Here is a 27,486-nt window from a genome sequence, read left to right on the forward strand (position 1 = left end):
TACTGAGCCTGTGCTCTAGAGCCTGTGAGCCACAACTACTGAGCCCGTGTGCCACAACTACTGAAGCCCATGTTTCTAAAGCCCATGCTCCACAACAAGAGAAGCCACCACGGTGAGAAGCCCACGCACCGCAACAAAGAGTAGCCCCTGCTCAACGCAACTAGAGAAAGCCTGCGCGCAGCAATGAAGACCCAACACAACCAAAAATAAATAAATAGAATAAAAACTTTTTCTTAATTTTAAAAAGATCAAGACAAGCATACATCTAAAAATAGAAGTCAATTTTAGAATGTATTTGCTCTGTGGTTATAATACAATTAAGGAAAATAAGGAATTTATGAAATAAAAAATAGAAGCTGAGATGTGTAGACACTAATCAGATGAAAGGGGAAATGGCTGAATGTAGGGAGCCAAAAGCACAGTAGTAGAATCAGAAACTACATTGGAAACTATAAAGAACAGAATTGACGCTGCCGGAAATTGAGTCAGTGATGTAGAAGGTGCTATAAAAATCTTTCTTTAATGCAGAAGCAAAAGACAAAGAGATTAAAACAATGATGTAAAAGAAATATGATGGACAGAGAGTACAGAAGTGGAAATCTAAAAACCAAAGACTTCTTCCTGAGAAAGATCCAGGATTACATGTGAAGATGCATTAATCAAGCACATAGAAAGGGAAACTTCCCTGAGCTGATAATGCAAAATGAACAGCTCATTGAAAAGGAGGTAAAAGTACTGAAGATAAAACAATACTGAGACACATGGGGGTGAAATTTTTGACTTGGAGGAACAAATAGATCCTACAAAAATAAAAGTCGCACTGGGCTTAGAATTCTTCGCAGTGCTCAATGCCTAAAGATTATGGAGTGACAACCACAAGATCTTGAAGGAAAAAGCTTGTGGCCCAGTGAAATGGTCATTAAGGGATGAAAAAGTTCCCAAGACATTCTGAGATATTAAAGGAGTCACATAGAGGATCGCCAGATTTAGCACTCGAAAATGCAGGATGTCCAGTTAATTCTGAACTTAAGACAGATAAGGAATATTTTTTTTAGGATAAGCATCTTTCAGATATTTCATGGGATATATACTAAAAAATTATTTGTTGTTTATCTGAAATTCCATTTTAACTGGGCGTTCTGTATTTGACTGGCAACCCTAGTCACAAAGCCTACCTTCCATGTACATTTCTATAGTGGTCGAGGTGCTAGGTTGTGGTCTGGGATTCAGGCTGATGGAGAAGCCATGGTAAGGAGCTTGGCATGGTTAAGCATAGAAGGGAAAATACAGTAGTGAGTGATTCACCTAGAGGTCAGGAGAGCCTAGGTTATGCAGCAGTGAAACACCCCCAAATCTCAATGACTTAGTTCAACAAAAGTTTATTGCTCAATCACACATCATGTCCAGAGTGTATTGGTGAGGGACCTTTTCTGAATGTCTCTCAGGGATCCAGGTGATGGAGGCTTTGTCTTGTCCTGTGCTCCCAAGAGCACCAGAGCAGTGGTAAGGGAATGCGAAAAGTCACCACACTCTGCTCCCAAAGCTTCAACCTGGAAGGGGCGTTCCCTCTGCTCACCTTTCACTGCTCAGACAAAGTCGCATTGCAAACCTGCCCTTAAGGATGGTTCAGGGAAAAACAGCCCTGCCGAGTGCCCAGAAGGAAAAGAAGCTGATATATTTGGTAAACAGTGATAATGACCATCACACCTTACTAAAGCAACTTATTTAAAGATTCCCTAAAAGCAAATTACTCTGATTAAGAGAAGGTTTTGTGTTTTTCTTTAACTTTTTATTTTATATTGGAGTATAGTGGATTAACAATGTTGTGTTAGTTTCAGGTGTACAGCAGAGTGATTCAGTTATAATGCAGATGCTTTGGTAGCATGACCTGGTAAGATAATGTCAGACTTAGACTGCCAGATCTCACTGGAAAAAATAAATTCTGAATTCTAAATAAGGAAACCCATAAGTGTAATTAAATGGAAATAACACAACAACAAAACAATTTTGCCACACATGAAATCTTTCATGTGTAAGGAATGATACAATTTATAAGAAACATATCTTAAAGGAAATAGACAACTCTCAGAAGAACTCAGATGATAAATATGCAAAATTTTAACTTCTCTAGGAAAAGGATAATTAAAGTAAAAATACAGTATTCTTTTTTTTAAATTTTTTTAACATTTATTTATTTATTTGGCTGCGTTTGGGTCTTCTTTCCTGCGCGCGGGCTTTCTCTAGTTGTGGCGAGCAGGGGCTACTCTTGGTTGCGTGGGTTTCTCATTGTGGTGGCTTCTCTTGTTGTGGAGCACGGGCTCTAGGCACACGGGCTTCAGTAATTATGGTACACGGGCTCAGTAGTTGTGGCTCGTGGGCTCTAGAGCACAGGCTCAATAGTTGTGGTGCACAGGCTTAGCTGCTCTGCAGCACATGGGATCTTCCTGGACCAGGGCTCGAACCCATGTCCCCTGCATTGGCAGGCGGATTCTTTTTTTTTTTTTAACATCTTTATTGGGGTATAATTGCTTTGCAATGGTGTGTTAGTTTCTGCTTTATAATAAAGTGAATCAGCTATACATATACATATATCCCCATATCCCCTCCCTCTAGCGTCTCCCTCCCACCCTCCCTATCCCACCCCTCTAGGTGGTCACAAAGCACCAAGCTGATCTCCCTGTGCTATGCAGCTGCTTCCCACTAGCTACCTGTTTTACATTTGGTAGTGTATATATGTCCATGCCACTCTCCACTCTTGGCAGGCGGATTCTTAACCACTGTGCCACCAGGGAAGTCCCCAGTATTCTTTTTTACCTGTCAAATTAATGATGATTAAAATCTGTAATACTCAGTGTCCTTGGGAGCAATGAGATGGGAACTTTTATATGATGAAACGGGAATATAAATTGGTACAACCCTTTAGGAAAAGAATTTAACTGTATATATCCAACACATTAAAAATGTTTATAGCTTTTGATCCAATATCCCTAAATGGAAGAATCGACTAAAGAAATCATTTAAAAAGTTGGTAAAGATGTATCTATAAAGACATGCCTCATTCTATGTTACTGTAATCCTTATCCGAAGTTTCCGTTACTCATGGTCAACTGCGGTCTGAAAATATTAAATGGAAACCTCCAGAAAGAAACAACTTACGTTTTTAATTGCATGCCATTCTGAGTAGCGTGATGAAATGTCACACTGTCCTGCTCCATCCCCACCTGGGATCCCCAACCGTCAACATCATCTGCTTCTGACATCCAACCATTGACATGATCGTGCTTCAGTGATCTAGCACCACCCAAAGCAGATGATCATTTTGATGATACATCAACAGTAGCCTAACACTATGTCACAAATCCTACGTCATTCACCTCACTTCATCTCATCACCTAAGCACTTTATGCTCTCACGTCATCACAAGTAGAAGGGTAAGTATAGTACAATCAGATATTTTGAGAGAGACAGAGAAACAGAGAGACAGAGACGAGAGAGCACATTCACATAACTTTTATTACAGTGTATTGTTATAATTGTTCTATTTTATTTTTAGTTATCGTTGTTAATCTCTTACTATGCCTAATTTATAAATTAAACTTTATCATAGTATATGTGTATGGGAAAAAACGTAGTATATGTTGAGTTTGGTACTATTCATGGTTTTGGGCATTCACTGGTGGTTTTGGAAAGTATCCCAGCTGATAAAGGAGGACAACCATATTTGTCGTAGCAAAAGGAAAAAGGAAAATGGAAACGACCTAAAGATTCAATAACGGGTAGAGTTGAATACACTGTAGTTCACCAATACAACAGGATACTCAGTAACCACAGAAAATCATTTTATCAAGGATTATTGAATGGCATGGGCAAATGCCATTCGATAATATATGACGTTAAGTGAAAAAAGTGAAATGTAAAACTTCACTTTTCTTATGCCACCAATTTGGTGTAAATATCTGTCCATCTACCTATCCAAAAATATATACTGAAAGGATACAAACCACGATGGTAACAATTCAGATCTTCCGCCCTCCGCTTACTCACTGTGACTCTGGCCAATCTCATTAACTTTTCTGTGCCTCAGCTTTGCCATCTGTAAAGTGGGGATGCAGAAGTCTACCTGACTCATAAGATTGTTGTGAAGATTAAGTGAGATAACATACGTATTTGGTTCAGCCCCTAATAAATGGTAGCTATGGCAATAATTATTTGTTATCGTTAAGAACAGCAGTCACCAGGGTCCATTATAGAGAACTGCATGGAGTTTCACAGACAGCACCCACCATCTCTGTGCAGCAATATGACCAATAAAATTTCCACAAGGTCAGGTGTGCTAGGGACCCAATGATCAATGTGAGTAGTTGGGATTTTGTGTTTTGGGGAAAGATGGGGAAGGAAGGAGGAGGAAGGAAAGGAGGGGGAGAGGGAGGGAAGAAGAAGAGGACAAAAGAGAGAAAAAGAAAAACGGAGAAAAAGAACCAGCAAACCCAAAAAAGGACAGATGAGCCATATTAAGTTAAAAATGGAGCTGTGGAGGGAACCCTCCAACTTGCTGCCAAGTTCCAAGGCCAGCCATCGTAGAGAACCCTGGGAGAGAGGTTGGAAATGGGAATAATGGCCATTTCTATCACCAGTCATCATGTGATGAAAAAAATACAGATTTGGGTTAGTTAGTAGGAAAAAACCGACAGATTTGGGGTTAGAATCCTGGCAATGCACTTTTATGAGTTCCTTGACTTTGTTCAAGTTACTTAACGCTCACCTGAAATGGGGCTAGTAATTGCTGCTGTGTGAGGATGAAGTGGGATCATATGAGTAAGTCGCCAGCACAGCTCCCGGCACACAGTACACGTGGACGGTTTATTCCGGTTCTGCCACTGACCTACTCTGTTTCCTGGAGCAGATCTCGGTACTGGTAGAAAAATGCTTGGGGGGTTAAAGGCAGACTTTCAAGGTGCTCTGGCAGGGAGAGCAGGCTGTTGGAGGAGCTCATCGTGGGGGTACAACAATCCCCCATGGAGCCCCGCCCTCCCATGTGTGGCCGGCAGGCCGGGCCATTCTGCAGACAGCCTCTGGATCAATTCAGTGACCACAAGACGGTCAGACAGTGGGGCCACCAAGGGGCCTTTCTTTGCCCTCTGGAGTGAAGGTCTGCATCGGATGCATTAAGAAATGGAAGCAGTTTTCTTCCCACTGAAGGCTTCTATTAGGCGTGATTGCTTGCATTTAGACAGACCCTAAACGCTCCAGGGCCAGATTAGGGCAGGATCACAAACAAAATCTGGAGACGAACATGGCCCTGGAGCTGAAACTTGAGCCAAGAGGCTCTGAACATGTTTAACTACCTCTTTGGACTTTGCCTCTGTTTTTCCAAGCCCACGAAGACTACCACATCTCTCTGTGGCTTCCAGCTCTCAAACACTGCTGTGCCCACTGAGAGCATCACTAACCCTGCTCGCCACACCCTCGCCTCCATGCCAGCTGCTGTTGCCCTAATGAGGCCTCCCATCCCCGTTTCATTCTTCCACCCACTTTTTTTTTTTTTTTCGGTACGTGGGCCTCTCACGGTTGTGGCCACTCCCGTTGCGGAGCACAGGCTCCAGACGCCTCAGCGGCCATGGCTCACGGGCCCAGCCGCTCCGCGGCATGTGGGATCTTCCCGGACCGGGGCACGAACCCGTGTCCCCTGCATTGGCAGGCAGACTCTCAACCACTGCGCCACCAGGGAAGCCCCTTACACCCACTTTTATTAGCGGCTCTCACTAAGCTTTGGGCGGGACCCCGGAGACACAGCTGAGCAGTATACAGGTCTGATCTCCAGGAGCTTACAATCTAATTAGAGAAGAAGGAAAAAGGACTTCAACCCGAGACGCTGACCACAAAGGAGCGAAGAGGTAGAATTTGCATCAGATGAGGTAGTATAGACAGTATTCTGAGCATTTCGTGGTGGGAAGGTGTTCTTTGGGGCTCGGGAATGGCTCCCTAATGGAGGCTCTTGCATGCCACGAAGGATTTTCACAGCTTTGGTTGGGGGTGGGGATGGAGAGTGACGTTGGAACAATGCTGCCATGATACTTTCAAAGAGTAGCTTGCAAACCACCACCCCTCCCCAACCAAAAACAGATTAACTAGCCGCTGCTCTCTACCCATTACAAGTTACCACTGTTACCTGTAACCGCTATGTATCTGTTAGTACTTTTGTGTCTGTCTCTAGATTCTGAGTTTCTTGGGAGTGGGGATTTTATCTTACTCATTACTTATGCTTCATGCCTGACACTTAGAAGGTATTCAGCAAGTGTTTGTTGACCTGAACTCTAGTGAGCTTATTTGTGGATATTGGGTGGGGTGGGAATGAGAAAGGGAAGGGCCGCTATCCAGTTGCCTATGAATCCACTGTGGTCTGCATGCAGCAAACCTGCGCACTCCCGTAGAGCCTTGCTTCATGTTTCTATGTGATGAATGTTTTCTGTTGAAATAAGCGCCTTTGCTCCCTTCCCAGGCAGAGCCTCTGTACGAACTGGTGACAGCCACGGACTTCGCCTATTCCAGCACAGTGAGGCAGAACATGAAGCGGGCCCTGGAGGAGTTTCAGAAGGAAGTCAGCTCCTGCCAGTGTGCTCCCTGCCAGGGGAACGGAGTCCCTGTCCTGAAAGGTACCATTTCCAGTGTCGCTTGTGGCAGACGTCATCTGGAGGGGCTGGCTCTGGGGCCGGAACACGTGATCAAACCCACACACCCTCCAGAGGCGTGTTTCTAGGTCGGGGTTTCCTGTGTATATCCAGGGGAATTTCCAGGTCATTCCCCAGTCCTCTGCCTCAGGCCCCAGGGACTGTCATAAAGCTCCCTTCTTTTTCTCAGAGGAAAAAATGTGAGCGCCCCGCCCCCCGCCCCCGGCCATTTGGAGCCTCTTAAAGTCGAGCTTCTCCACCTTGACTGGGCATTAGAACCACTGGAGACCTTTAGAATGGCTGATGCTCAGTCCCCAGATGTAATCATTACGTGAGACTCTCTAGAGAAGAGAACTTCATCAGGATGGCTAAACCCTCTTCTCTCCGGGTAGTTCTAATCTGTGGCTGGGCTGTGACTCGCCATGGAGCACCACCTCCCTGGAGCACAATGAAGTAGGGTTGGACCAAGGAGATGGCTGCACTCAGGTACTACTTAGGGCAAGGCGCCTGATGTCCTCTCAGGCTGCACCTGAGAATCACCCAGGGAGCTTTGCACAAACACGAAGCCCTGGGCCTCAGCCCAAAATAGTTAAAGCGAATCACTGGGATTGGCCTCTGAAAAAAAAAAGGCTAGCAGATAATTCGTTGTCGAGTGAGGGCTGGGAAGCTGTTCTACAGCTGAATTCACTGACAGACAGGATCCATGATTTTGCCCAGCTTTTAGACTAGTAGGAGAGCTAGCCTTGACCCGAGGGTTGCACCGAAATGCACCAGTGTTAGAAGCAGTGTTAGTCTATCTCCCAGGAAGTCAGAATGCAGGCATCTAGAACAGGCTGCTCTGGCTGTCGGGATACCTAGCTTCTAGCCACAAGGGACCCATGGGTGACAGCAGCATTAAACTGAAGGCAGGAGCAGGCTGAGACTGTGTGGTCTGTAACAAGGAGTGGGGATGGACTCTGGGACTCTGTCCTGGTCAAAGAGGAGGCCCTCCCTGGGCTGAGCAGGGGAGACACCTTGTGCATATCCTGACCAATACATCGTGAGACGATTGGGGGATGGGTGGTGGTGGCATGGATGACCCACTAGAACTTGACTGCTAACTTGAGGGTCACATCCGGGGTCACTGCATGGGGCAGGGCAAATGTGAGAGAGGCTGGGCTAAGAAAGAGTCCGGTCCAGCATGATGCCAAAACACGGCATCAAGAGCAGCTGGGTAGTGTATATCCCAGCCCAGGGAGCCAGCAGGACTCGAGGCAGAACTCACATGGTTGGAGCAAACTCAACAGAGGGGACATGACAGAAGATCTGTTCTCAGGGAGAAAGGGTCCACCTGCCCAGCTGAGATGGAGGGATGTGTGTCTAGCTTCTCAGATGGGATGGAAATGAGCAAAGCAGATGTAAGTGACAGCCTAAGAATGCGAAATTCTGCCTGAGGACCAGGACCTGTAAGTGAGGGTCAGTTCAGCAGGAGGTGGGATCCATTCACCGGCACTAGGTTTTGATCTAGGGGTGCTGAAATCCCCCTTGCCTTGTGTGTAACTTGGACCTAGAGACTGGGACCCACTGGAGGCTTTACTTTGGAGGTGATGGAGAAAAGGAAGCCAGAGGCTGGAATGCCGACAGGGCCCAGCCTATAAAGGACAGTCCTGTAAAGAGAGTTCGTGTGATTCAGGTGAGAGAAGCTCCAGGGTGACATGTGACAAATTAACATAAGGAGTAACCTCCAAAATGTCAGAAGTGGCCTAAGGTAGCATGAAACATCTAAGGGTAGTGAGCTCCCCATCACTAGAGATGTTCAAGCAGAGACTAGACAATTACTTGTGGTGAAATTGAGCATCAATGACCACTGGCCCCAGGGACTTCAATAATGTAGCTTCTGACCCCCAACACCAATGTCTAGGTCAAAGGTCAGCTAATGGGTAATTTTCCTCAACAACTCGACATCATTCCCTGTGGTGGAATAAACACCCTTTCATGAGCGAAAGACCCTCAAGAAAGGAGTTGGTATTCTTGGCACTGAACCTTCTTATTTCAAACCATTCAGTTAAACGTTTGCCCTGTTTTAACCTAATGGAAAAGCCATGATGTGGAGGGAGGGGTGAAGTCTAGGAGCTCTTACTTCATGTGGTATGATTCATACTGTCTCTGCATCTTCTCAGGAACACGCTGTGACTGCATCTGTCCTGCTGGATTCCAAGGCCCTGCCTGTGAGATCACCAATCGGAAAAGTAAGGAGTCTGTGAGAGTTGGTTGGGAAAGGGAAGTCTAGGGAAGTCCAGAGAATAATTCAAAAGAGCAAGAGCAAAGTCGGGGAGTGGGCTAGGGAGCTGGACACTATGACACTTGAGATCCATCTTGACTCCTGATTTTATATTTTATTATTTTCACAACTGAGAGTGCTCCATGTTACAGGACTGCTAATGCATGGCCTCTTCGAGTCATCTCTTTGAATCATTCTGGAATGTTTATCTTTTTGTTTATTTAGTGAATTCCTATTCAGCCCTCAAAATCCAACATAGATGCCCCTTCTGTAAAAATTATTCTCATCCAAGAAGAATTAATTTCTCCTGTGGGATCCCATAGGACTTCGAACATGTATCTATTACAGCTCTTAGCACATTCTGTTTTGGGTTGTGTGTGTCTACCTCCCCTGTGTCTGTGAGTAGGGATCATGTCCCATTTACCTATGGGTCCTCAGGTTCCCACACAGTTGCTGCAGTTGAATTAATAACTGAACGACTGGACTACGATGAAGACCTCTTCCAGTTCTCAGATTCTTTAGCTGGTTTATTTTCTAAGAATTCTTAGCACTGCCTCCCCCCACCCCCAGCTCCTCCCCTTTCTTTTCCTTTCTGTGACTTTTTTTGGTGATACTGTTAAAGGAAATGGCACATCCAATAAAAACACCAAACATTTATTAAGCGGTCCACTATGTACCAGGCACCTTGCTGAGGGCTTGGACTCAGTGTGGGTTCAAATTCCATCTCCATCATTTAATAGCAAATTACTTGACCTCTTCGTGCCTCAATTTCCTCATCTGTAAAATGGAGATGATGATATTAACTACCTCATAGAGTTGTCTTAAGTTTCTCATAAGGCATATAAAGCACTTGGAAGGATGCCTAACCCATCGTAAGAGCAAAATAAATATTGATTAGTTGGTTTTAGAGCAAAATAAATAGTGTTACTTTATATTTCACATATATTAAATCCTTTCATCCTCACAACAACCTCATGAAGTAGAAACTGTCAATACCCCCATTTTATAGAGGAAACTGAGGTTCAGGGGGTGGCTAGCTAACTTGCCCAATGGTCACACAGTTAGTAGGTGTAGGGACCCAGATTCAGGTCCAGTGAGTCTGACTCTGTAGCCTTTGCTCTTGGGGCCTGCTCTGCTCCCCTCCTCAGTAAAGTGCTCAAGGGTGTCTCCACTCCCTCTCCTACTACGTCTAAACCAGGCCCCCCACAGTGACCTGCCCAGTAAGAGTGTAACGGCACAGCCACAGGATTTCCACTGGTTGGAGGAGACCTTGGAAACCTCCCACTCCAGCTATCTCATGTGATCAATGGGGAGACCCAGAGATATTAAGTGATGTACCCAGAGCTACACCGCAAGTTCGAGGCTCAGCCAGCCGCGTGATCTGTCATGGTGGATGTAATTGATTATTTGCCAGTCTCGTCAACAACCAGAAATCCTCAAGGGAAAGGCAAATGTCAGGGAGGCTAGAGCACAGTGTTATTACTTCATTTAAAACACACAACGGCCACATAGATAACAGAGCTCCCGCTTGATACACTGAGAAGAAGTAAACTATCCAGCATCCTATAGCTGGGAAGTGTCTAAGCTGGAAACTATTCATTTATTCCACTAATATGGACTCAGGGACTCCTATGTACCAGTTGAGGTGCTGGGGTTCAGTGGTGAGCAAATCAGATTATAGTTCCTGTCATCATGGAGATTGCTCTTCAGAAAGACAGACCAACATCATTTGACTTGTCCCAGAAATACCTTTAAAGTTTCAACTGTAACTGCTACAAAATGCTCTGAGAGCTTAAAATATGAAGTAGTGATGGGGAGTTAGGGATCAGGGAAGGTTTCCTCGCAGAAATAACACTTAAGCTGAGATCTGAAGGGTGAATAGGATTGACCAGATGAATAGAGGAGGGAAGAGTATTTAGGGCAAGGAGAACAGTGTGTGCAAAGGCCCTGTGGTAGAAGGGAGCATGGTGAGCCAACGGCCTGAAGGAAGGACAGTGGACTGGAGTTGGGAGATCAGAGATTCAGACTCTCAGAACCCTAGGGTTTATACACCTTACCCCTCCTATAGGGCACGAGAGTGTCATAAAGGCTAATTAATGTTCATTGACCTTCTTTCTTATAGATGTCCCCATTGATGGGAAGTGGAATTGCTGGTCAAACTGGTCTCCATGTTCTGGAGGACATAAAACAAGACAAAGGCAGTGCAACAATCCACCTCCTCAAAATAGGGGCAGCGCCTGCTTGGGCCCGGCTTCTGAAACACTTAACTGTTAAGGAGGGGAAAGCATCTAGCAGGTGATCCTACTGTGGGCGGCACACAGCAAGGAATCAGGCCAGCTCACCCCCCATTCCTGCTCCCATCTGGAGCCCAAGGCGGAGGGCTGCGCCATTCAGAATGCTTAAAATAAAGACATTATTTGTAAAATGCACGCTGACTCGGACAGATAGTAAGTTAAACGATAATTATAGTCTCCTGAAGGGCTTAGCCCTTCACTTCGCTCATCTTCGCTCATCTCTACAATTTTATTTCACTCACATTTACTACCAGCCAGGAACTGTGTTGGGAGCTGTCCGTGTGAAAGTCGCACAATCCACCACTGACCTGCGCATAGTAGGTGCCCAACCATGAATCCATGAATAGATACTAAACTGTTCCTGCCTTGAGGAGCACACTGTCTCATTCAATGGCAATGGGCAGTTCATACTTATTGAATGATCAGCGTGCCAGCCACAGTGCTCTCAGTGCATTCATTCATTCATTCATTCCATCCTCATGACAACCTTATAAGGTGGATGCTTTATTAGCCTATTAAACAGCAGGAGAATCGGCTTAGAAGCGTTAAGTGACTTGTCCAAAGTTACGCAGCTAAGGAGTGGGGGGGCTGGGCTGCAAACCTGGGCATTCAAGCTCTAGGGTTTTAAACCCTTGTCTTTTAAAATTTTATTTATTTATTTGCTTGTTTGTTTATTTTTGGCTGCGTTGGGTCTTCATTGCTATGCATGGGCTTTCTCTAGTTGCTGCAAACGGGGGCTACTCTTTGTTGCGGCGCGTGGGCTTCTCACTGCGGTGGCTTCTCTTGTTGCAGAGCACGGGCTCTAGGCGTGTGGTATCAGTAGTTGTAGCTTGCGGGCTCTAGAGCACAGGCTCAGTAGTTGTGGCGCATTGGGCTAGTTGCTCCGTGGCATGTGGGATCTTCCCGGACCAGGGATCAAACCCTGTGTCCCCTGCATTGACAGGCGGATTCTTAACCACTGCGCCACCAGGGAAGCCCCCAGGGTTTTAAACTCTTAACTGTGATGCTCCCTTCCTCTCAAAATTGGACCTTGGATCAACAAAGAACTTTTTATGACATAAAATGTAGAAGGTAGTGTGTGTGTGTGTGTGTGTGTGTGTGTGTGTGTGTGTGTGTGTGTGTGAGATTGACAAATCCCTACCCACTGCATCACAGAGAGAGTGGATCTGGGTTCCGCAGCTTCTTTCGATGCTGAGCGCAGGAAGCAAGTGGTTGTTCTGGTGCAGAGCTGAATTATTGTGACATGAGCGGGTGCCCAGAGGAGATGCTGAGCTGGAGACTGGAGCCGCGGAAATTGATCACTGAATGAGAGACAGTTTAAAAAGAAAGAAAGAAAAAGAGGAGGGGTTGTGGTGGCTGGAAGAGGAAACATATCAGGAGATGTTCAAGCTGATGGCTGTGGGTCAGTGGGCAATGTAAACCTTCCCTACCTCTGTACGTTGTGCTCCACTCACTCATGCTTTTGTGCAAATCCCATTCGGGGCGGGAGGTACTGAAAGATGAGAACAAGAGGGCAGTTGATCTTTACGTTACTAAAATCCAAAATATTTTTATTTTTTAGATTGAGTCAAGTGATCATTTAAGCTTTGTTGCTCTCATTCATTCCTTCTCATTAAAACATCCCTGAATATTTTCTTTGCTCTTGGGCACTTCCTGTCGGATTGCATACCTTCATGTGAATTTGTTGAAATCAGACTGGTGGGGAAAAAAACCAGTTGGTTGAAGGTGAATTGATTCATCCTATGCATTTTCAACCGATTTGTTTTCGGCCACATCACCTGCTGTAAGTTTGCCGCTGGGCTGGGTGCTGAGACCTAAGACCATAACACATCCATGACACCAAAGCACTGGTCACCAACACCCACCAGTCTGGCCGCCCATCTCTCTGGAATTGAGTCAATAGCACAACCATGGAAGGAGCTGATTCTTTACTGCTTAGGGCTTGCTGCAGCCAGCGTGGCGATTCTGTCTTCCTTCCTTCATCCCCTTGTCCCCTGCAATTGAGCAGACGGGTCCGGGCCCTTGTTTGTATTAATATTATTGCTTTGCCATCGCTGTTATTTCAATAGGCTAATGCAATCATGTTTTATCTCTTTCATTATACCGAGGCCATATAATTTTCTTACATTATAATCTATCTTCTTTTAAGATTCCCCAGAGATGGGGAAGAGAGGTTCTGTCTTGGGTTGATGGGAGGCTCCCGTGAAGCCGACACGAGCACGTCGAAGCCTGCGCCGCCAAATTAAATTCTGAGTCTCAATCACGACCACCGCTTCTAATGGGAAATTTAAGTTGATTATGGAGACGACAATGCAGGTTCATGTTTATTGCGTTGAGCAGAAATTGTTTATCCTATTAAATATGGTCTTGAAGGAGAGACAATTGAATTGCCGAGCACCAGTGAATACCGGGGTGACGTCCAGGCATGGCTAAACTGTGTAATAATTATATTCTTATTTGTGGGCTGAACGTCCCCTCGTGGCTCTTTTTGAAAACAAATGCATTTAGGAGGAGGCTGAAACACAATGTAAGAATTAAACAAAATAAATGCAAACTGTGCTTTTGGAAAACCTTGGCAACTGTAGCTTGCACCGGTGTCCCCGTGAAGGAGCTGCGGCATCCGTGGGGCGCGGGCCAGGCAGTGTCGTTTGGCAGTGGTCCTGGAAGCTTGAACACAGCGCAGGATACCTGGGTGTGGGAGGGTTTTGTGTCTGAGAGCATGAATCTCTGAAATTCTGGGAGCTCTGCCGTCTGCTTGATGTTTGGGCCGGGAGTTCTGTGTCTACCAACCCCTTCCTGTGCGACCTTAGGATAATAATATAACTTCTAATAAGTATTATAATTATTTTCACAATAGTAATAGTCATAGCTGCCAATTATAGAGTGCTTCTCAGTTTATGAAGTCTTTTAACCTGCGTTATCTCATTTAATCTTTATTTGAATTTGATGGGATATTAATAGATAGATATTAATAGATAGATATTAATACAGTCAGCAGGTGACACGTAGGGAAAGCTTCCAAGGGAAGCTTCGTCCTTGCCACGCATGGGCTGACTCTGGAAATCAAGGTGGGACGCTGAGGCTGGGAGAAGAGCATCTGCTGGCAGAGAATCCAGAGGAAAATGCCATCTTTGTTTTAAAGGAGAGAACTCTGGCCTGCTCCCAGGCTCTCATATAAAAAGCCCTCTGGAGAGAGTGGGGCTGGAGCAGAAAGCCCTCAGGACTCTGGCCAGGCCTCCCTGGGGACCTTCGTGATTAGCATCTTGATGGACATATTTTTGTTTTACAGATTGAAGATGTCCTTAATGACAGTATGACTGTTTGCCAATGTTTCCAGGCTCTGCGGACACTGTATTATAATCTATTTGTTTACTGTCTCCTATTCCTGCTCAAATATCGCGTTCCTGAAGGCAGAGGTAGTGTCTGTCCACTGCCCTCACTGCCAGGGCCCAATACCGGGCCTGGCACGAGCAGGCAACAAGAAATCATTGTTGCATGAATTAACGAACTAATGAAAAGGGAGGTGAGTGCAGCCAAGGGCAGAGCCATCCCAGGCCAGGGAGAAACTTTAGTGAATCGGTGGTACATGATGGTGGCATCATGAAATTTGGGATACAGCGACCTTGAGATGAGGGCAGCCACACAGCACTGGCTGGGCGAGGCGTGTTCAGCCTGCTTGGTGGGCAGCAGTGCAAAAAAGAGTAAAACAAAAGAGGCAGAAAAATAGCTGATGTCAGGTAGGGGCTGAAAGTACAGTACTTGTTAGGGGACTTGGTGACACCAACTGGGGACCACCAGAAATCTCCAGGGAAACTTTACAGAGCAAGGGAGCAGAAAACTCTGTCATCTTTGGTGGGGTAAACCTGAGAAGCATATTTATAGGTTGAGGAAGAAATCAAGTCTCAAGAGGGTGAAAAAGTCTGCCCAGGACTTCCCTGGTGACGCAGTGGTTGAGAATCTGCCTGCTAATGCAGGGGACACGGGTTCGAGCCCTGGTCTGGGAGGATCCCACATGCCGCGGAGCAACTAGGCTCGTGAGCCACAGCTGCTGAGCCTGCGCGTCTGGAGCCTGTGCTCCACAATAAGAGAGGCCGTGATAGTGAGAGGCCCGCGCACCGCGATGAAGAGTGGCCCCCGCTTGCCGCAACTAGAGAAAGCCCTCACACAGAAACGAAGACCCAACACAGCAAAACTAAATAAATTAATGAATAAACTCCTACCCCCAACATCTAAAAAAAAAAAAAAGAAAACCACAGCTTTAAAGAAAAAAAAAAAAGCCTGCCCAGTGTGCAGTAGAGGTAGGCTATGAATAAAGAAGAACGAACTTAGGGGAAAAAATGCCTTCCAACATTCCACCTTCACCTCATTTTCTCATTTGTGGATTCATTTTAAACCTACTACGACCACCTAAACCCTAACGGGAGCACGCTGGAATAGTACACTTTACATCTTTGAGAATCCCTCCTTATTGAGTGCCTGTCATGAAATCAGATTTTTCTGTATGGTGTCTTCCTCTTTGTGTCGTCTTTCTGGAATGTTAATTCCAATATTGAGGGATGAGGGATTCAGAACCTCAGGGGTGGGGGAAGCATCACGACCTCTCAGGTAGAACTGGAAACAGATGAAGAGAGGCTGAGTGGTACTGTGCTTAGAAGTGTGTGCCCTGGTGCCCTGCTTCCGCCTTTGTGGCCTCGCCTGGCTCCGTGACTTACTAGCTTTGTGACCTTAACACACGTTCCGTACCCCTGTGTGCCTCGTTTTCTCATCTGTAAGATGGGGATGGTGACAGCGGCGTCCTCCTGGGGTTCGGGAGGATGTGAATTAACCACGCCCAGGAGAGTACCTGGGACAGTCAGCACCCCACAGTATCGCTGACATCACCGCTCCTGGGGATTCCTCAAAACATCGACGAGAGCTATGGTTGGCGTGTTTGGTTTTCTAAAGTCGTTTAAGACCGCTTTCAACTGGTTTAGTACATTTCGGTACTAAACCCACTATAACACATGAGAACAAGAAAGACATAAGATAGCTTAGCCCCTAGGACGTGTCTTAATAAAGGACATGGAAGGCTTTTATATCCCAAGCTCTGGGTTATTAAGGGAAAATGTAACAGCATAATAACTAATATTTGCAGAGGGCATTACCAGTTATAAAGAACTTTCACATACCTAATCCAGCTTAATCCTCTCAATGCCTGAAAGAGGAAGGATTTATTATCTGCCTTTGACAGGTGATGAGACAGAGCCTCGGAGAGACTGAGCAATTTGCCCAAGACCACCCAGCTCGGAAGTGGCAGAACTGCCTCAGTCCGAGGGTGGCTGCCACAGGGCTCCCCAACGTCCTGCTGCCACAGGAGCGGGTCCAGTTTCATTGTAGGGGGGGTGCATGCCCACCTGCCCGCTTGCACAGAAGAGAGAGAAAGGCCTCTAGTCTGGTACGTCCCTGCAGCGGAGAAGCAGAGCCGTTCAGAAGGCTTTGTGGCAGAGGAACAGAGGGATCAGACCCCACACCACCACTTCCTAGCTGAGAAGCCTGGATGATGTCCCTTATCCTCTCCATGCCTCAGTGTCCTCATCAGAATATAGGGCCAATAATCGATGGCCCAAGCATGAGGCTTGAATGACACGGCATACGCAGAGGAACTGCTCTCACCCCAGAGTGCCTGGCACATGGCGATGCTCAACTGCCTTCCCAGGCGTGGATGCTGAACCAGCCCTGCCTGACATCTGGCCCTTGGCACCCTGCCTAGCAGCTCTCCCTTGTTGAGCGTGGAGATTGTATTTTACGGAAAGGAAGACGAGAGGGAATAGGACTTGCCTTTGCAGCAGTGAATCTTGGAGGACTGTCAAAGGAAGTCAAGAGGCTGGTCTGACATTCACCTCTGTGCAGGAGGCTGCTCCGGAGCCCAGGCACTCCCATTATCGGAGGCTGCGGCCACCAGTTACCTCGCGTCTACACCTTGCAACCCCAGGCGCTCCTTCATCCGTCACTGAACATTGTCTGGTATCCAGCCCTCCTTCCCCCACCACCTCCCGCCGAAGGGGCCTCCTTGTTAATAAGCCAGTTTGTTCAGATCCTGAAAACTATCTGATTCTGGCCCCTTTTATCCCAAACACCATCCATCCATCAGCTGCCTGCTCTACATGCTTGGTTAGGAAAATGGGAATGGGAGAGAGAGACAAATAATAGATGAAACTTCTTAGCTGCTACCTCTAAAGAAATAGAATGGAGAAATAGATCCGTCAGACATGTATCATGCCACTGGACAGCCAAGTCCGTTCGTGAAAAAGAGGTTAGGATGGGAGGATTTATCTCACATTTTAAGCTGTTAATATAGAAGGGAAACATATTTTCCTTTCTCTCTCCCAGAGGAGCACGGAAAACCCCTGGGCTACGAATGCAGAATTTTTAACTCAATTTGCTGGGCTTTCCTTCGCTAAGGTGGAAACAGTGGGCTCTCTCTTAAATGTATACAGTCTCTAAGAGTAGCATGGGCTGTCCTCTGATGTACCAGGAAGGTTGTAGGACCTGGGAGTCCTGTAAAAACGTCTTCCATGGGGTTGTCTCTCACGAGTTCCTACGTACTCTGTGCAAAGCCTGTTTCAGAGCCTTTGCCTCTAGCACGGAGGGGCCAGAGAGGGAACAGCATCCTTTTACTGGGAAACTCCTAGGTGTTTAAAGTGCTATGCTAGGTACTGAGGCTCCGAAAGTAAATCTGAGTCCCCATCTGCCCTGCGAGGTGTCACCGGGTGGGGGAGACTATAGTGACAGAATAAGGTGCCTACAGTGATAGGGTATGGACAATGCTCCGTATCAGGGAGTAGCGCCTGATGAAGTATGGGGGAGCGGGAGGGGTCAGGGTTGGCTTTCTGGGTGAATGGATACCTAATCCATACCCTACAGAGGGCTGGTGAAGAGCTGGGAGAAGATGGGGGCTGGCAGGTGCGGGTGCTTCTAAGGTAGTGTGTACAAAGGCCTGGAGGGGACAAAAGACCTATTTGAGGGATTGAATTAGAAGTAGTTCATTCAAACAACAAATATTTATTGAACCCCCTCCTAAGGCCAAATACTGTTCTAGATACTGGGGATCAAGCCATGAAAAAGCTTGCATATTAATGGGGGGGAGGCATACCAAGAAAAAAAATCTATGATCTCAGGTAGTGATAAGTGCTATACCAGAAAAAATAAATGAGGGTAAGGTCTTTGGAGGGGTATTATTTGAGCAGAGATGTGAATGAAACAAGGGAGTGATTCTTGGATGAACTCCTTTAGAGGATGAACATTTCAGGTGGACGAGAAAGCAGGTGCAAAGGTCCTGAGGCATGAGAGTTTGGCATGTGTGAGGAATAGCAAAAAGGCTTCCATGGCTGGAGCAGCGTGACAGTAGGAAGAGTAAACGGAAGGAAATGACGTCAGAGAGAGGTGAGAGCTGGGCATTCAGGGCTTTGTGGTCCTGTTAGGACAGGTTTTTAGTATACTGGCTCATAAAGTCTGCAGAGGGAAATAAAGATGGAGTGGTACGCTGACATCAGACCAGAGCAAACCTTGTGAATCCAGGTTAAGATTCTTGTGCTTTAAAATAATGGCTGTGGAGAGTTGAAGCACCAGGAGCTCCCAAGGAGAGCAGGGACGTGGGTGGAAAGTGACCATCTGTGGAAATCTCCCCAGGACCACATACTGCTGCCCTCAGGAAAGGCCCAGTGACCAAACCAGTGCTCCAAACCCAGCTCTCCCCAGCCTGAGGGGCACCAGCGACCACCCCCAGGAGCTGAGCAGTAATTACTTTCCACCCGCCTCGTGGTTTCCCACCTCTCGACTCTGCACATACTGTTTCCTCTGCGATGTCCAGGCCCTTCTTCCCCTTTGTCTGCTTCTTAAACTCCCACTCATTTCCTAGACTCTGCTGGCCTCGTCTCCTCTCCTATCCAGGCTGTCTTCCTTCTCCCCAGCCTGGCTTCCTGCTGGTATGGGACCTGGGGCATGGTTCACAGGCCTCCTCCATCAGGCCAGGCAATCTTCCAGCGCTGGGACTGTGTCTGATTCATTCCCGGGCCCCCAGCACCCAGCCCGGGGCCCAGCACAGGGCTCCCCAGAGTGCTCACCCATTTCCCAAGCCAGGGGATAGAAGCCCCAGTTTTCTTCACGGAGAAGCGTGCTTCTGCTAACCTATGTCCCATACCTTTCCTCAAACAGTACCCGGTGGCTTCCCTCTGCCGTCTCTCATTTCTGCACTGTGGTTTTGAAGGCTACCCTTTCTCTCTGTCCATTTTCTTCACCCTAAAGCCATCCAGTTCAGAAGAGATTCATTGAGTGCTGAACTCTTTAGATCTTCCTCTATCTCAAAGCAGAAAAAAAGAAAAAAGCCTCTTCTTATTGCTTTTCATTCTGTCATTAATTTACTTTTCAAAAGACACCTCGTCAAGCTGAAGATTATATCTTTAAACCGTGTTTTTACATCCACTACCTATAAAACCGTGGATTATAGATCTCCTGAAAAGTCCTGAGGGAGAATACATTTGGTGGGTTTTATGCTTTTGCGGGGTGAGAGCCAGGCATCCTTGAAGAGGGAGAGGCGCTGATCTGGTGAAGGGTGGCTGCTACGGAAACTGCTACTGCCGCTGTGTTGTCATTTCTAAAGCTGCTGGGGAGGCAGCATCCTCAGAGGAGCGGGACAGACACTGGCCTTGGTTCTGTGGCTCAGACGATGGGAAGATGGCATCGCTCGGCTGGTTGTTTTGGCTCACAGGTGATCCAGGCCATTGTTTAATCCCAGCGTTCTCATCTCGCATCTAAAGGACTACACGTACTTCCTGATGAGCTTCCTGGCCTCTGGTTTCTTCCCTCTCCTCTGCGCCCCACACACAAAATCCCTCCACTGGATGACAGCCCAGAGCAGAGGTGGGGGTGCACGTGCTTGATGGACTGCATTCACACCCTGGCCAGCCTGCCAGCTCTGTGACCCACCAGGCTCAGCCTCGCAGAGACTCTGTTTCCTCATCTGTAAAATGGGACTCAGAAAACAAATCTTAGGGGTCCTTGTTAAGATTAGATAAGGTACGCAGATAAACCTTACTGTGGTGCCCTTTTGTTACACACCCGTGAACGTGTAGCTCTCAGGAATTCTCAGCCTTGGCTGCATTGGAATCGCCTGGGAAGCTTTTATTTATTTATTGAAGTATAGTTGATTTACAATGTTGTGTTAGTTTCAAGTATGCAGCGAAGTGATTCAGTTTTATATATGTACACACGCACATACACATATGTTCTTTTTCAGATTCTTTTCCATTACAGGTTATTACAAGGTACTGAAGATAGTAAACTACTGATCTCTGGCTCTCATCTCCAGAAATTTGGATTGAATTGGTATGGGGTTCAGCCTCTGGACCTCAGGGTTTTTAAAACTGCCCACGTGATTCTCATGCTCAACCTAGGCTGAGAACTACCGCTTTTAGATCAAGCTTGAATGTCCTCTGTAAACTGTCCACTTGGCCGGCCAATCTGCCTCTCAACACTTCCTAGGATGTAACTACTGCTCCACAGTAAATAACGAATGGAAATTAATTATTCATGGACATTAAAAAGTAAATTGATGACAGGATGAGAAGGAATATGGGAGTCCTTTTTCCTTCTTTCAGATCTAAAGAGTTCAGAAACAAACTTCTAAACTATAAGCTTTAATTAATAATAGTAACAATAAGAGTGATGCTAATAATTTTGCACGTGACAGGTATTGTGCTAAGTATTTTATATAACTTATTTTATTCCCACTCCCTCTTCCAACACATATACACCTACATACACCCCTAATATTCTTTCTGAGGTTCAAACTTTGTGACATGCTGTTTTCCTATCTAAAGTTCTCTTCCCTCTCTGCCTAGTTCAAAAATCCCTCAAGGTCTAGGTCAACCCCCATTCTGTATACTTAATACAGACAAAGAAAGGTAAATCTCTCTTCCACCTGGCCTCCTTTGGCACTTACTTTGTTTGCCACGTATTTTGGCATTAACTCAGCAATTCACTTCCTGTGTCCCTAAAACTGCTTCTAATTGTTTCCTGTGTACGTGTGTGTGTTTATGTCTCATTATCACCCAAAAAAGATTGAGGATTCTGGAAGGATAGGGAGTGTTGACTGATACACATGTATCAGTCAACATACGTTTCTTATACCAACTGGGACGGCAGATTCCACCTTCAAGGAGCTCACAATCTATAGGGGAAACCTATGGGTCAACAGAAAAGTCAGTGCAACACACACATTCTCTCTTTGAGGCCTGATTGGAGTGCTGTGGGGACACTGAGGCAGGCGGATGTGACTAGCTCTCCCACAGGTGGGCCCGGGCACATGAACTGGTCGGCCCCCCAGATCCACATTCTACTCTGGGAGGCTGACTAAGAAGGACCACATTTTTGAACTGACTCCTGAGTTCATCCCCTCACTTCTCGCACAGATGCTTGTTCATTCCCTCCGATTCAAGGCACAGCCCTCACCTCTGGGGATGCAGTGCTGAACCAGGCGAAGCTGTTCCCTGCCCTCAAGATTGCCGTCCATGGGGAGACAAGTCATAAATAGTCACAGGAGGTGTGGGACCCAATATGTAATTGCTAATTACGAAGAAGGCGATGAAGGAAAAGAATAGTGTGCTGTCAGCCAATTATTAGTGTGCCGGTTACTTAATTGGGAGAACGGTGATATTTGTGATAAGAACTCAAGCAAACAAGAGAGATTAATTGAAGGAATACAAGAATATGTTGAGTCCCAGTGAAGGAAAAGTGAAGGAACTCAAGGCAATCTTTAATTTTTCTCCTTGTTTCAGTATGTCTGCTTATCTTACAAACTAATAATCGTTTTCTACAAATGAGCAAATATTGTTATCAAATAACTGAGATCGTTCTCACGGTACTTTGTTTTGTTGGCTACAGATAGTTTCAAGAGCGTCTGCCTGCCTTATGCCTCTACCATCCTATAAGTTCCTCTAAGACATGAATTGAGATTTCTTCTTTTCTTTCTTTCCTTTATTTATTTATTTTTTAGATGATCCAAAGCTCTATGAGCCATTAACACTCAACACCCAATTGTGACTGAGTTTTGTGGGTAATAGAACAGTTGGTTGTTGACGGCATGGCCTGGTCCAGGACAAAGAAGAAGTCCATGTTGATTGGCATCTTCTGTCAGCTGAGTGAAGTCGGTCGGTATCCAGTGGTCAGCTCAGGCAGTGACATCCGCTGCCTCAGCTGCAGCCTGTGCCCAGAGCCCTCAGCATGCCTGGGTTTGCACTCTGTGGCCCGGACACGAGGTACCTCCGTTCTGGGGTGCAGGATTGTTACACTCTCTCCTCCTTTCCCGGGTGCCCGATTTGCAAGCAGACCATGAGCTCCAGCAGCCCCAGTGACCATCCGCCTTTTCTCCTGCATGGATAATTTCCCAGGGCACAAGGAGGTTAGCATACAAGCGGCAGCTTGGCTGGTTGAGTGAGGCCCATCCCGCTGCCCTAGAGTGGTCTGCAATCTCTCCTTGGGGAAATGCCTCCGGATAGCCAACCCAGACCTCTGTGCTCACTGCCTTGCACTTAATTTGAAACTCTGGATGGAGTGAGAAGAGGCCGCTGGGAGCCCATCTCATGAAATTGGAACCTGCGGTTCCACGGAAGATGGATAGCGGAGAGAGCAGGGAGGCGCTCATCTCTGGAAGAATGACGCTGAGCCAGTGGTGAGTGTGCAGACAGGGAACTCACCCCAGCTGGAGCTTCACAAAGGCCAGCCAGACACCCCTATGCAAAGGATAGCTGGGCTTTTAAATGAAGATTTGCAAATCAACCCCACTCAGATTCCAACGATGGGGCCACGGTGGGTGACAGATGCTCTGCACAGAGTATCAGAACACATGCACTGACCATGGGCTGTCTCTAGAAATCCAGTTTATACAATCCCTCTAGCCTGGGGCTGCTGCCTCCTACTGACTCTGTGCCTTTGGACCATCCCATCTCCTCTCTCAGCCTGAGCTTTCGCCTCTGTAAAGGAAAAGGGTGGACTGATCCAGTAGGGTTTTCCATCATTATTTTTTTCATTACAATTTTTTTTTTCTTAAATGAAATCTTCTTATATGGGCCCCAGCATGGAAGTCAGATGAAAGTGAAGCTGTTCTATTTGAAGCTGGGTATCTATCAGGTTTGCCCTGCTCCTCTGGGGCAGCCCCTAGGAGACCCCAAGCTTCCTCAGATCTCAGTGTGAATATCATTGGATTAGATTATCTTCAAGTCCCTTCCAGCTCTGTCATTACACTCCCTGGTGGGGCAGCCACAGAGGGGTTCTCTATTTCTCCCACCTCTGTGACTCGGTCCCTACAGGCAAAGATTTGCGGGGAAAATCCCTCGGGACCTACGACAATGGGTCTCCATGGTGGCTGACTCCCCCACCTTAGACTTCCTTGCCAGATCGACCTCTGTCTGGCTGAAAGTTTAGTCTGATAGTCCCAAGGCCACCCGAGGTCCATACCCCTCGGGCATGGAACAAGGTTAATGGAACACCCGGGAGCTGCCTGCAGCGGACTGTAGTCATGCAGGAGAAATGGGACTGTGAGGATGACCCAGCCCTCTGCGCCCTGCCACCCCCCTTGATCACTGACATTGTGTCCCCCTTCTCCAGTGCCCATCATGTGTACATATGACTCAGCATGGCCACCACCAAGCCCAGCACTGGATCATTGGAGAGCATCTCTAGGTAGTCAACACTCCCTGTTCACTTTGCTCTATGCTGTGTGAACAGGGATCCAAGCAAGTCACTGGCTCTGAGGGCCCTTGACATGCTCTAATTCTAATTACCCAGGCAGAGCTCATGTCTGTCCCTTTAAGCCGGGTCAGCCCGATAACCAGGACCTGGGCCATACCCTCCCTCTCCACTCCCCAAAATGATAATCAGTGCAATCATCTCAGACCCTCTACCCCCATTCCCCAAATTTCCAGACTCTTAGGATGTCAATTAGTAGAATGTAACAGTTAAGAGCTTGGGTCCTAACATCAGACCACCTGGGTCCAAATCCTGGCTTTGACACTCCCCAGCTAGATGACTCAGCGAGTTATCTCCCCTTCCTCCTGCCCCTGTGTCCTCATCTGTGAATTGGGGAGATAATAGTATTGATATTTATCTCATCACATTCTTGGGGGAATAAAGGAGTTCGTGCACATAAAGTGTTGCAATAGTGCCTGGTACAGAATTTGTTGTTCTTTCTGTTCATTGACCTTTGGTCCCTCTAGAAAGTTGCCTGGCCAATGAGGCAAATGGGGCTGAAACCCAGTCCAAACTCTGCTTGAAAAGTCAAGAAATCCCTGGGTCTGGAGCTGGGCAGTATCAACCCCGAGTGGTTTTCTTTGTTCCTCCCAATTTACCCACCTAACAGGCAGTTCCTTTTTTCAATTCACATGAGGAAACTGTACCAGGCTTGGCCCTGGTCATTGTTCTGCTTGGTTTTTGTTCTCTGCATCCTCCTTCATAAGGACTCTGGAATTCACTCACCATCCTGGCTCACCCCTTTCAGAATTCCTCCTATAGGATACCAGGCATCTTTTTGGGACCCAATTTGTACTCCCTTCACCTCACAAAGGAGGGATTTAGATGTGGCCCCAACCCAGGACAGATCTTCTACCAATAGGGCTCTATCTTCTTCTTACTTATTAGAATTGAGCTTGCCACACAAGTTAGCTAGTTTAACCCTCAACACAACCTGTGATGGAGGTACTGATATCATCCCCATTTTACAGGGGATGCCCACCCAACATGCAAATTGGCAGCACTGGGATGTGAAGGCCTATTTGACACCAGAGCTATGCTATCCTGCCTCCCATTTAGAACGACTCTCCCAATGAGAAAATTTTAACCCACCGTCATCTCATTTTAAAATCAGCCTCCTATCCCATCTACACTGTGCCTCTGCAGTTTGTTTTCCAGACTTTTTTTTTCTTTACATTTTCTTCATCGCAGTTGCCAAATGAGATTGATTTATACATTGATTTGGTAGCCCATATTTTTGCCATCATTGTATGTACCAAGTATGCATGGAAAATTGGAAGCTTAGGGATTAGAACATGCATAGAGATTCTTGGAGCTCAAAGGGAAACATAGATGAGAAAGGCCTCAGAAAGAAGAAATAATTAACTGGTATCTCAGTAAGTTAGTGAAATAGCTGAGATTCACACCCAGGTCTCTAGACTTCTTCATCTTTAAGGGACATGGATTTCTAACCCTCGTTTGAGAACCTTCTTTTCTGATACCCGTTGGTTTGTGCTGCAGCTTAATATGTTTAAACGTTGAAACATTAAGCTTTATGTTACTTGCCCCAACCCTGTTTTTAGTCGTGACTCCTTGTGCTATAATGACAACTTACTTATCCCTTGTAATGGGTTGTATTGTGTCCCCCAAAAGATAGGTTGAAGTTCAAACTCCATTACCTGTGAATGTTACCTTATTTGGATAGAAGATCTTTGCAGATAAACTCAACTTAAGATGATGTCATGCTGGATCAGGATAGGTCCTGATCCAATGACTAGTATTTTTATAAGAGAGAAAACAGAGACGTAGAGTGGAGAACACCATGTGAAGACAGAGGCAGAGACTGGAATGGCGCACCTACAAGCCAAGGAATGCCGGGCATTGCTGACTCATGCCAGAGGCTAGGAGAGAGAACAGATTCTCCCACAGAGCCTCCAGAAGAAAGCCACCTAGCCAGTACACCTGGATTTGGGATTTCTAATCTCCAAAAGTGTGAGACAATACATTTCCATTGCTTTAAGCCGCCAGCTTTTGGTAATTTGTTATGGCAGCCCTAGGAAACGAATACATCCCTCCGGAAATGAATCCTGTTGTCCATATACACCTTGGTAAAAAACAGTCGTCATCTGAGAGGGTCCTAATGGCAAGGAGAAAGCATAAAAACCAGTAAATGTAGGGGGTCAGCCATAAAGCTCAGAATGTGCGTTCCTAGAGCAATGGGCAAGAGGGCATAGAACAGAGAGGCTGGGAACCCCAAAGGTCCCTTCTGTGCTGGCCCCTCTAAGCTGAGATAGGCTAGAACCTGAGTGAGGGTGTGCGGGTCTTACCCTCTGACTCCATTTGCTCACAGGCAAGGCCCTGGCGACCCAGGGGGCACTGACATGTGCAGCTGGTACCATCGAGGATGGGCTTCCCGTTGTTGAAGCAGGGCCCACAGCGGCAGGCATTGAATTCCATCAGGTACTGGTCCAAGGCTCGCCGCAGGTTCTGACGCTTGGTCTCCAGAGGCCCCAGGTTCGTGTGCCGCAGTATCTCATGGATGGGCTGCAACTGTGAGCACAGAAAGAACAGAGGGCCCCTCCCTGGGCTCTGTCCAGCTTCCCAGAGCCCAAGAACTGGCCTTCAAGCTTCTGGAAGGCCTGCTACATGCCAGGCACAGAGCCAGACACTCAACTTTATCCAGTTGTATTGGATCCTGAATCCCCCAACCCATGGATGAAGAAGCAGAGGCTCGGAGTGTTTGAGTGACCAGCTCAGGACCACACAGTGGACCATGCTTAACACCAACCTACTTAACTTTGAAACCTGTGGTCCCAGAGGAAGACAAGAGCCCAGAAGCTATCTGTGCCAACTCATCTGCCCCCCTCCAGCACTTTTAGGAATCAGGAAGAGTATAAAGTATTTATATGTTTGTGTGTGTGTGTGTGTGTGTGTGTCTTTTATTGTCAACCTTCATTGCAGGAATTAGTAAAGTCCTTAATGCAGTTGTGTTGCCACTGCTGAGCACCGCCCCTAATGGTGTGAATGTGGTGTTTGCCTGTGTGTATTTGAGGGTGTTGGGGGGATGATGGTGGCGGAGTCATTCACATATGCCCATTCTAGGCAGGACTGTAGTCTAGGGTTTCTTAACCTTGGCACTATTGCACTTCCTGCTGGACAGTTCTTTGTTGACAGGGGCAGGGTGGCCTGTGCATTGTAGGGTGTTTAGCAGCGTCGCTGGCCTCTACGCACTAGATGCCAGTAGAACCTCCCAGTCATGAAAACCCCAACTGTCTCCTGACACCAGATGTCCCCTGGGGCGGGGGTGTGGCGGAGTCAACCCCTGCTTGGGAAGTAGTAGATGTAGCAAGGAGCACTGACTCTGCAGCTAGAAAATCTGGCTTCAGGTCCCAGCTCTGTAACTTGTAGCTGTGTGATCTCTGTCCCATTACACATGAAGCCTTCCTTCCTCATCTGGAAAGTGAGAACAATAGTCCTACACTCCAGGTTTACTGTGAGGATT

The 27,486-nt window shown here is 46.7% G+C and overlaps 2 protein-coding genes across 3 annotated transcripts in view; one reads left to right on the forward strand and one right to left on the reverse strand.

The window, feature by feature from the left end:
• Positions 1–11,202, forward strand: part of C8B (complement C8 beta chain) — a 53,636-nt gene extending 42,434 nt beyond the window's left edge. For both annotated transcript variants that reach the window (XM_060142576.1, XM_060142575.1), the window contains 3 exons: positions 6,500–6,653; positions 8,828–8,896; positions 11,051–11,202. In XM_060142576.1, the coding sequence (XP_059998559.1) occupies positions 6,500–6,653; positions 8,828–8,896; positions 11,051–11,202 (375 nt within the window). The remainder of the gene's footprint in view (positions 1–6,499; positions 6,654–8,827; positions 8,897–11,050) is intronic.
• Positions 11,203–22,476: 11,274 nt separating this feature from the next.
• The window catches only part of C8A (complement C8 alpha chain), a 71,826-nt gene continuing 66,816 nt past the window's right edge, over positions 22,477–27,486 (reverse strand). The window contains exons 10-11 of the mRNA XM_060142578.1: positions 26,312–26,534; positions 22,477–22,628 (exon numbers count right to left, since the gene is read on the reverse strand). Coding sequence (XP_059998561.1) covers positions 22,477–22,628; positions 26,312–26,534 — 375 coding nt within the window. The remainder of the gene's footprint in view (positions 22,629–26,311; positions 26,535–27,486) is intronic.

The sequence above is a fragment of the Lagenorhynchus albirostris genome, chromosome 2 (genome assembly GCF_949774975.1).
Source record: "Lagenorhynchus albirostris chromosome 2, mLagAlb1.1, whole genome shotgun sequence".
Lineage (NCBI taxonomy): Eukaryota > Metazoa > Chordata > Mammalia > Artiodactyla > Delphinidae > Lagenorhynchus > Lagenorhynchus albirostris.